General features: G+C 36.9%; 1 protein-coding gene across 2 annotated transcripts in view; it reads right to left on the reverse strand.

Moving 5' to 3' along the window:
* LOC132117793 (synaptotagmin-7-like) overlaps window positions 1-3,536 on the reverse strand; it is a 124,230-nt gene extending 120,694 nt beyond the window's left edge. Inside the window, exon 1 of one of the 2 annotated variants that reach the window (XM_059527106.1) lies at window positions 3,207-3,536. In XM_059527106.1, the coding sequence (XP_059383089.1) occupies window positions 3,207-3,240 (34 nt within the window). In that variant the 5' untranslated portion in view covers window positions 3,241-3,536. The remainder of the gene's footprint in view (window positions 1-3,206) is intronic. The other variant, XM_059527108.1, reaches the window with a different exon arrangement.
* Between the last annotated feature and the right edge of the window lie 5,507 nt (window positions 3,537-9,043).

The raw sequence follows: 9,043 nt of genomic DNA on the forward strand, positions 1-9,043 counted from the left end.
TTCCTGATTAATGACCTTTTCACTGGAGAAAGCAATATTATGACTTGTATTTTACCTAGAAGCAACAGTTTGAAGATAAAATGTGTTAATGATGGATTTGTTTCTTACAAACATGCAGCTTTTCTCTTCGTTAGACATTCATTGTTGGACTGGAATTTGTGTGAATTACTGTAATGTTTTATCAGCTGTTTGGACTCTCATTCTGATTGCACCCATTCACTGCAGAGGATCCATTGCTGAGCGAATGATGGAATGCTAAATTAAATCAATTTTTGGATGAACCATTCCTTTAAATCTGTCATAAGACTACCAGTCCAGTTCACCTAGTCAGGGTTTTTAAAGCCAAATATCAGCATTTCTCACTTTAGATGTAACTTTTTTCTTTTTTAAAAGCATTAGAGTCCATGTCTGTGTTTTGTAGAGAAAAAAGAGAGAAATGCTTCTCTGCTTAGCTGACTGGGCTAAGCATTTCTTCAACTGGATATTCCCAAATCCGTGCTTACACAATGTGCTTTTGTCTAGTACAGCATGAAATCTCTGGCAATACGTTCAGCTTGAGATTCCCAGCTGAATTCACATTAAGACGAACTAAAGCTGATTACATCCACAACGCTAATACAACTTCTCACATAAATTTGCATGTCTTACAAAAAATTACCAGGGTAGTGCAAATTGTTACACTTATTTTTACTACGATGCTGAAATGTTATATTCTCCACCAAAAAATTTTCATTAATTAACTAATTATTTAATTAATAACAGAACGCAAACAACTACTAGTCTAAAAAAAAATTATTATAAATTACAAATCTGAAATCTTTTGTCAAGGATGTCTAGTGGTCTAAAGATCTCCTGTCTCAAAATTTGCTGAAGGATTATTATTAAAATCACATCTGTCAGCTTTAAAATAATATTCAGTACAGCTCTTATGCTTGTGTTGAGACATTTTCCATTATAAAGGAAAGATCCTGTGTTATACATGTAACTCTAATATGATTTGACTTCACATTAAACCTGTCAAACTATTATTTATGTGGCTCTTAAATGTAAATATAACATTTATTATACAACATTTATGCCCTATGTTTCTGAATTGTGCCACAGTTTCAAATGAATATCTGTGTCATGCACTGATTCCATTTAATTATCCTTCAGGATTTGGGTGGTAAAAAATGGAAATATTCATAAAATTTGAACACAGGGTCACCGAAAGAACCATGCCAAAAGTATGATTCTTTAAGAATCAGACATCGCTATGCAGCCCATTTGAACAGTCCATTGAAAAGAATGGACTCAAAACAGCGATTCATTCACAAATCATCCATCACTAGCTTTGATCCTCAGCAGCCAGCAGGAAATATGACACTCAGTCACAACATGACTAATGAAATACTGTCTCGAATAAAGTTTCTTAGGTACATATACACTAAATGCTCTCATCAGAAAAGAAATAAATCAGTAAAATTTGATGAAAATGGCTTGGTAAATGGGTAGACTGGCAATGACGACAGGAGCCATGAACTGTGGGAACAACGACTGTAGAAAGAATCTATGGTGTTGAGGTGGAAACAACAGTTACTATGGTAAGAAAAACCAAGGCTACAGTTTCCAATGCAGAAACCATTTCTCACAGTAAGTTTAAGTCAATTGCTGCATAGCCACATATCTTGTAGAAACAGCGTTTTTTTCCCATGGGCTCTATACTATATGTGTTCAGAAGGCTTTCCAGCCAAATTAAACAGTAAAACAGCATAAAAAGGAAAGGGTACTATTCAAAATATTAAACCAAGTGGCCAAGAGAAATATACATTTTCCTTTCACAAAATTCCTTCACAAAGACCTAACAACTTAACTATGATCTACATTACATGGTCATTGCCGGTCAAGCCAATTAACAAGCTGATTTCATCAAATTTTACTGATTTATTTCTTGTCTGATGAGAGTGATTACCGTATATTGTACCTAAGAAAAATTATTCAAGACAGTATTTCATTAATCATGTTGTGAGTGTTTTATTTTCTGTTGGCTGCTTGGAATCAAAGCTAGTAGTGATGCATGATTTGTGAATGAATCACTGTTTTGAGTCGATTCTTTTCACTTAATGCACAAATACATTAACCTTCACAACATCTCTGTATGTTTACTGGTAGAACAATATGTGCCTCGCTCAAACTTTTTACAAAATGTAAATATCCTGGATGATACGGACATTTATAGAGTCAGAAGGGAGAGACAGAAAATAAAATAGATGAAGAAAATATTTCAAGTTATGTTGACGCTGTAAATCATGCAGCATACATTATTTTCATGGGAGATTAAAAACTATTAAACTGTAAATAGCAATCAATAGTTTGTATACAGCACCGATGTGTACTGCTATTGTAAAAACCCACGAGAAATTCCCAAGGGTACTCAAGACGAATTAGCCTTCTGGGTTGGTCTACATATTGACGTCATATAGCCATAAATTAAGGTATTTTACGCTCCTGACATTCAAGGGTTAAAATAAAAGCTTTTATTTAATCTTTATCCGCACTGGCACCTCGCATCAGAAATGAATGCTTAATTATTAATTGACGTCTTGCAAAAGCACGACTGTTTTTCTGCAACAGTGTCTCTTGCAAATGACAGAAGTCTGTCTGTGCACACACATCACAATTGACCATCGTAATTTTCCCACCTGACAAATCTCGTGGCGCGCAACAGGAGGGGGCAGAGGCCAACGCATGTCGTTTCCCTTCGTCCTCATAATGACCCATCCTCACTTCTCTTACTATTGCATATGAAAAGTGTGCTTTTGATACATTTGTGTCAAATGCAATCGATAAGACGAACAGTAAACGCACGCGCAGACACCCTGTCATGACTATGTGATGAGAGATGATGACCTTGCGTGTGCATAGATGACAACTCCCTCAAAGGCACCAGGGTAAATGAATTTACCTTCGCGGTACAACGACAACACAACAGGTGCTGTGAATGTGTGAAAACGCGAACGAATGCTAATAGAGAAACCTGGCTGCACCTGTTTGCGAGATCGGCGAGTGACAGTTTGCAGTTGAAGACAAATTGAAGCCAAATCCAATCGAAATGACACGGTACTGACCCGTACGCGAGCGGTACCGGGTGCCGCCACATTGTCTGCTGTTCAAGGGCGGGCATTCTCGCCGAAAACAAACGAGAGGAATCCACTAAAGTAGCTCACCTTTTCCGTCCTCGTCTTCCCGATTCAGGTGCATGGCTGTTCGCCTTTGGCACACCAACAAACGCTTGTTTCTTCTTTCTCTCAAGTCCCCTCCAAGAAAAAGTCGAATCCAAAATGCGCTCTCGAGCTTCCAATGGGCGAGTGACCATGGAGCAGCGCTCCCTGCTTATTTCTTTCTTTCACTCACTTGGTTTTTCTTCCCCAGTCCCCTCATTCGGCTGATGTCGGGAGATGGCAGTGAGAGGGTTTGAAGGGAGGGATGAGGGCGAGGAGTGGTGAGCGGTGTGTCCGTGTCACAGCCAGCTGATGGCACATCTCAGTTTCTGTGGGTGAAGTCGCGTAAAACGGGACGCGTTTTGGTCAGTCACCGAGAGCGCGGTTAAAACAGCTCTGCAGGATGCAGCTCTCGGGTTTATTTTAACATTATATCTTGAAAATGTCACAAAAGAAACTATTTAAGCCCGAGCCATTTAAATGTCAGATGTTACGGGGTTAAGCTAAAACGAGCCAGTGAATCTGGACTGCAAAATCATAATTGTAAGTAAATGTATATAGATATATTTTAAATCTTGAATTTAAGAAAATCGCCAAAAAATATTATAATCATTAAGTGTTCTATTTTAGCTGATATAAAAGTTTTCCCATCCAGCATCTGTAAAGTCATTAGCCCTGCCCACTTTAGCAAACTCGGACCAATCAAATCAATTGATACGTGTCAAGCATTAGTAATATTAGTAAAATATTTTTTCTTCTCACTAAGATTTTAATATTAAAGTTGCTTATTGAAACTAGCTAGGTTAGCTGATACATAGATAATACCATTAGGTCACACTGCTGTTAATAATTTCTCTGATAAGCAGATGCCTGTTTTCAGGATTGGTCAGGTGACATTCAACATATTGGCCTACTGTTTCCCATTGGAAAATGTTTCCAACAGTTTTCGATAATACACTACAGTGATGACGTATTTTAGGCCAAACCAGAAGTTCGCATCATTCTGGTTCCCTCGACAAAAACTGGATTATTGCATTTGCTTTTGGATTATTGAAGGAAATAAGCTCGGTGACTGATAAATGTTTATGATTCTTGCATGTTTTGTTCACCAGGATAATCTTTACAAATGAACACAGAATTCCTGGATTTTGAAGATTCAGTACAAACAGATGTAATAAAAGATAAATACAAACTACACCACGGATGTATATGACCTCAATGTCACCACCCTTAAGCTTATGACAACTCTCTTAGTCTTTATTAAAAAAAAAGAAAGAAATCCCTGAAATTATTAGTTGGAGTAGTTTGCAAGAGCATGATTATAAACACAATATCATTTTCAAGATACATTGCCAATGTAACCAGAAGTGTACATAATTCCATATAATACACAATTCCTGCAGCAGTCCAAGAACTCCAACCTTTACATCACCCTTTGAACGTTTTCTTCTATGTTTTGTCTTTTGCACTTGCTTGCTCTCTCGTAAGCTCTCATTGGCTGCATGTGTGTTGCCTCCATATTCTTAATATGTTTGAGGAAATTCTTGGCTTTAGTTGGTGGTGTGTGTTCTTGTGGAATGCAAGTATGTTGTAAGAATACATTCCAGGTCATACTACACATATGTGACCCTGGAGCACAAAACCAGTCTTAAGTCACTGGGGTATATTTGTAGCAATAGTAAAAAATACATTATATGGGTCAAAATGATAGATTTTTCAATTATGCCAAAATTCATTAGGGTATTAATTAAAGATCACGTTCAATGAAGATGTTTTGTAAATTTCCTTCTGTAAATATATCAAAACTTAATTTTTGATCAGTAATATGTATTGCTAAGAACTTCATTTGGACAACTTTAAAGGCGATTTTCTCAATGTCTTGATTTTGTTTGCTCCCTCAGATTCCAGATTTTCAAATAGTTGTATCTCAGCCAAATATTGTCCTAACAAACCATACATCAATGGAAAACATATTTATTCAGCTTTAAGATTATGTATAAATCTCAATTTTGAAAAATTCATCCCTGATGCATCTTTCTTTTTATATTTCAAGCTTGCAGCTGAACCATATTGATGCTGCTTCTAAGGTTTTTTTTTTAATAAAAATTGTTCATGCATGGTTGTAGCTTTGATCTAAGACACTTGGACTCTTTTTATATTTGTCAATTTTATCACCCTTTAAGTAGTTCACCCAAAAATGATAATGTGTTGAAAACATACTCCGCTTCAGGCCACCCAAGATGTAGATGAGTTTGTTTCTTCAGAACAACAGATTTGGAGAAATTTAGCATTACAGTCGTGGCCAAAAGTTTTGAGAATTACATAAATATTAGTTTTCAAAAAGTTTGCTGCTAAACTGCTTTTAGATCTTTGTTTCAGTTGTTTCTGTGATGTACTGAAATATAATTACAAGCACTTCATATGTTTCAAAGGCTTTTATCGACAATTACATGACATTTATGCAAAGAGTAAGTATTTGCAGTGTTGGCCCTTCTTTTTCAGGACCTCTGCAATTCGACTGGGCATGCTCTCAATCAACTTCTGGGCCAAATCCTGACTGATAGCAACCCATTCTTTCATAATCACTACTTGGAGTTTGTCAGAATTAGTGGGTTTTTGTTTGTCCACCCGCCTCTTGAGGATTGACCACAAGTTCTCAATGGGATTAAGATCTGGGGAGTTTCCAAGCCATGGACCCAAAATTTCAACATTCTGGTCCCCGAGCCACTTAGTTATCACTTTTGCCTTATGGCACGGTGCTCCATCGTGCTGGAAAATGCATTGTTCTTCACCAAACTGTTGTTGGATTGTTGGAAGAAGTTGCCGTTGGAGGGTGTTTTGGTACCATTCTTTATTCATGGCTGTGTTTTTGGGCAGAATTGTGAGTGAGCCCACTCCCTTGGATGAGAAGCAACCCCACACATGAATGGTGTCAGGATGCTTTACTGTTGGCATGACACAGGACTGATGGTAGCGCTCACCTTTTCTTCTCCGGGCAAGCCTTTTTCCAGATGCCCCAAACATTCGGAAAGGGGCTCCATCTGAGAATATGACTTTGCCCCAGTCCTCAGCAGTCCATTCACTATACTTTCTGCAGAAGATCAATCTGTCCCTGATGTTTTTTTTGGAGAGAAGTGGCTTCTTTGGTGCCCTTCTTGACACCAGGCCATCTTCCAAAAGTCTTGGCCTCACTGTGCGTGCAGATGCGCTCACACCTGCCTGCTGCCATTCCTGAGCAAGCTCTGCACTGGTGGCACTCCGATCCCGCAGCTGAATCCTCTTTAGGAGACACTTGCTGGACTTTCTTGGACACCCTGAAGCCTTCTTTACAAGAATTGAACCTCTTTCCTTGAAGTTCTTGATGATCCTATAAATTGTTGATTTAGGTGCAATCTTAGTAGCCACAATATCCTTGCCTCTGAAGCCATTTTTATGCAACGCAATGATGGATGCACGCGTTTCTTTGCAGGTCACCATGGTTAACAATGGAAGAACAATGATTTCAAGCATCACCCTCCTTTTAACATGTCAAGTCTGCCATTCTAACCCAATCAGCCTGACATAATGATCTCCAGCCTTGTGCTCGTCAACATTCTCACCTGAGTTAACAAGACGGTTACTGAAATGATCTCAGCAGGTTCTTTAATGACAGCAATGAAATGCAGTGGAAAGGTTTTTTTGGGATTAAGTTAATTTTCATGGCAAAGAAGGACTATGCAATTCATCTGATCACTCTTCATAACATTCTGGAGTATATGCAAATTGCTATTATAAAAACTTAAGCAGCAACTTTTCCAATTTCCAATATTTAAGTAATTCTCAAAATGAGAATGATGGATTTGTTTCTTACAAACACGCAGATTTATTTTCACTTCACAATACATTTATTGATGGACTGGGGTGGTGTGGTGTGGATTACCTGTAGATTATTATGTTGTTTTTATCAACTGTTTGGTCTCTCATTCTGACGGCACCCATTCACTGCAGAGGATCCATTGGTGAGCAGGTTCAATAAATATTTACATTTATTAATATAAATAGAGTTTATCTGCATTTTGTGCAGTTGAAACACAGTTTGTAGTCGTTTGACAGTATAGAAGTAGTTTTATGATGCCAATATTAAGCGAAGTTTGAAACGTTACCTAGAAAGCTTATCAGTTTGGTCTTCACTGCATGTACTTAGCCAGTGTTTTGCCATTCCTGCTGATTGTCACAAGCTCTTTAGCATCTCCACTTGATGTTGGATGATTGACAGCTGCTTGTGCTAATTATACCTTCTGATGCGCTGATGACAACATTACCTGCACCACCCACTCAGCGTGGGTGATACTCAGCGTGTCCTCTAAACATGCAGAAATGTCTGCTTTTATAAAGTCAGACTCATCTGGGATCACACTACATTGTGCATCTCCTGAGACAATCTGTTTTCCCAGCTGGTGGAACAGCACAACAATCCAATTGACTCTCAGCTCAAGGCTGCAGATTCAGATGCTCTAATGAAACCCAGTGATACTGACGCCCCCTAGAGGATCTTCACTAGAGTTGCAATAGAATTCTAATGCAGAGGAAACAGCAGCCTGTCAAGCAGCTGCCATGCTGCAGAGTCAGTCTGAGTGTTTTTGTAGGAAGGTAATGCCTAAAGACACGTTTCAGACTGGCTTCCAAAACAGAATAACATCGTGTCTAATGGTCTAGACAAAAATCAAGTAAGATTTAGAGATACCAAGCAACATATTTAATGATTACACAGTGATTATTTTTGCAGTAAAATTGGAATCATGCCTAATTGGTGCATGATGCAGGGTGTGAATAAGTGTTATTTTTGTTAAATACCATTATGGTTGTAATTATTATTTTTTTATTACATATTTTCTATTTTTATTTATTTATTTATTTATTGTTTGTCTAAACAGTCTGATTAGTTTTTTATTAATTGCATGCCTTTAAATTAAATGTATTAATATTTTAAATTAGTATTTACATTTTTCATAGTCATTTAACATTTTTTTTTTACATTTGAGTAAATTTTTTGTTTTTGGATTATGCCTGTCTTTTATTAATTGTTTGCCTTTAAAATGTAAAAATGACATTTATGCAAGGTGTGAATCTGTATTTTAGTATACATTTTATTAATATTTTGAAACGGTGTTTTTTTTTTTTTTTGTAATCATTTTGTTGTTGTTTTTATTCTTTTAATTAATTTGACTAATTTCATGCTTAAGTAATTGAAAAGGGTGTAATATTGTCATGGTTTTTGTAATTTTTATCATTCTTTTAAATATTTCTAGTTTATATTACTTTTATTTTGACTTATTTTTGTACATCAAGTTTAACTTAATGCAAATTAGAAATGTTGCCCTGGCATCTAGCTGATATAAAAAAATATCAATTTCATTTCAGTGAACTTCACATTATATTACAATAAAATTTTTGGAAGGTTAACACCATTTACATCTGTAAGATGGACCTCAACAGACTGCACTCCTAAAATGATGTAAAAATCCGTCAAAACCCAGCTAAAAATCATTTTATAATTAGCATATTTCTTTTATTGTATAAATTCATTTAATTATTTCAACCAGTGCGTCATCAGATGCCACTTCTATTCTTTCTATCAGCTGCTGAACTGTATGCACAGGATTGTGGGAGATCACAGATACAGCGATGCTGCTTTGAAAAACTGGCCAGTGAAGGCAGAATGTCTTCGTAGACAGAATGTTACCCAAACACTGGACTCAGATGTGCCTTACAGCACTCCTAACTGTGAAGGCAGAACTTTTCTGGTTTTCGATCAGAAGAAACAAAATCTAATAATTTATGTGAAGTCTGAGATTCACTGACTC

Source organism: Carassius carassius, chromosome 3 (assembly GCF_963082965.1).
Source record: "Carassius carassius chromosome 3, fCarCar2.1, whole genome shotgun sequence".
NCBI classification, from domain to species: domain Eukaryota; kingdom Metazoa; phylum Chordata; class Actinopteri; order Cypriniformes; family Cyprinidae; genus Carassius; species Carassius carassius.